This window comes from Drosophila guanche, unplaced genomic scaffold (genome assembly GCF_900245975.1).
Source record: "Drosophila guanche unplaced genomic scaffold, DGUA_6, whole genome shotgun sequence".
In the NCBI taxonomy this organism is placed as follows: Eukaryota; Metazoa; Arthropoda; class Insecta; order Diptera; family Drosophilidae; genus Drosophila; species Drosophila guanche.
Window position 1 is genome coordinate 1 of NW_022996619.1, and position 1,665 is coordinate 1,665.

General features: G+C 48.6%; 1 protein-coding gene across 1 annotated transcript; it reads left to right on the forward strand.

The window, feature by feature from the left end:
- The first annotated feature begins 130 nt into the window (after window positions 1-130).
- Window positions 131-1,183, forward strand: LOC117591698 (bromodomain testis-specific protein-like). Its single transcript, XM_034285022.1, has one exon. It carries the CDS (start codon window positions 131-133, stop codon window positions 1,181-1,183), a length of 1,053 nt encoding a protein of 350 aa, XP_034140913.1.
- Window positions 1,184-1,665: the final 482 nt, after the last annotated feature.

Sequence of the window (1,665 nt, forward strand, 5' to 3'; positions counted from 1 at the left end):
CAATTTCTTGTTAAAACTGAGAACCGCTGTGAATGCGTTGTCGCGCAACCCTTCCTCGCTGCACTTTCGCCATCCTGTCGATGCTGTGAAGCTGAAGATCAGGGACTACCACGAAAAAATCGCAAACCCCATGGACTTGAACACAATCAAGAAAAGATTTGAGTACACATACTACTGGGGCGGTGCAGACGTCCTGGAAGACATTCTATTGATTTTCGAAAACTGCAGAGTCTACAACAGTCCGGACTCGCCCGTGTTTAAAGCTGCTGTCAACCTGTGCGAGTGCTTTTGGCTGCGCATGGCGAAAATGCAGCAGGAATTGCACAATGAGTGTAGGGCTGAGGCCAAGACCAGGCGTCCGTGGAAGGCAGCCATTTCAAAAACTTCTCCATTGCCGAAGACCCCGCGCCAGGAAAAGGCTGTCATTCCAATGAATACCAAGGTGGAAATCAAGAATGGAAATCAGCCAAAGGCAGACGATCCACTGCCTTCATTTGAGGCCGTTCCCAATCTACATCCGAATCGGCACCATGGCAAACAGTTCACGCCCGTGACACCGGCCCGTCGTGGTCGTGGCCGACCTCCAGGGTCGCGAAGTCTGACCCGAGCTGACGCCGATAAAAATGCTGTTATCTCGCACGAATTTCCAGAGCTTCAGCGACCCCCAAACCTTCTTAACAACTACGGAACTCAAGTGAAAATCGACCCACTCCCAGTCGAACCAGTCCTTGATCGACTCAGCATAACGGCTATCCTGATGCCTTTAAATCTGAAGATCGAGCGCACATACAGCCAGACCCTGATCAAGGCTCTACGTTGTTGTGCGAACTCTTGGCCATTCAACATCTCGTCGATCTGGATGCATTATGGAGAAAATCTAGATAATGACTTCCATGATGAGCCTCTGGATTGGGACATACTGGAGAAGATGCTGGCGGGCGAGCAGTTTAAGGGCTGGGACTGGTTTCTGACTAAGTTACACCGAATGCTGCAGAACGCAATGTCCTGCTTCACCGAATGCCCATCGATCCGCAGAGCGACACAGAGGACCTTCGAAAAGGTCGTGGAAATTATACCTGATTATGAAGGACGCATGGCTCACGTAAAGGCGACGGCTCACGAAGCGGTTCGTTTGAAATTGGACGCCATGACACCATCTCAAAAAGAGGAACTCCTTAAATAACTTGAATTATCCAAGGAAGCAAACAGAAATCATTCCTATTGGTTTTGTAACAGAAATTTGAATAAAGAACACAAGGCGCCATCTAGCGTGGTTGTTGTGAAGTACTCACTGCGTGCTTTCTATCGATAGGGTTGCGACAGGGTTTCCGGGGCCACTGGCCGCCTGACCAAGTGATCCACTTGCTGGCGATTGTTTTTATGCCCGGTACTCGAAGAGTAAATAGGGTGTGCACAATTTGTGCACAAAGTGAATGTATGTAACACACAGAAGGAATCGTTTCCGACCCCATAAAGTATATATATTCCATGTCTGTCGGACCGTCCGTCTGTCCGTCCGTCTGTCCGTCCGTCTTGTTGAGCGCCTGGATCTCAGAGACTATAAAAGCTAGAGCCACCAAATTTTGCATCCAGACTTCCTTCCGACCCCGCTAAAGAGCGTTGAGGGTTTTGATTTTAAAAATTCTATTTTCTTTTGATTTTTAC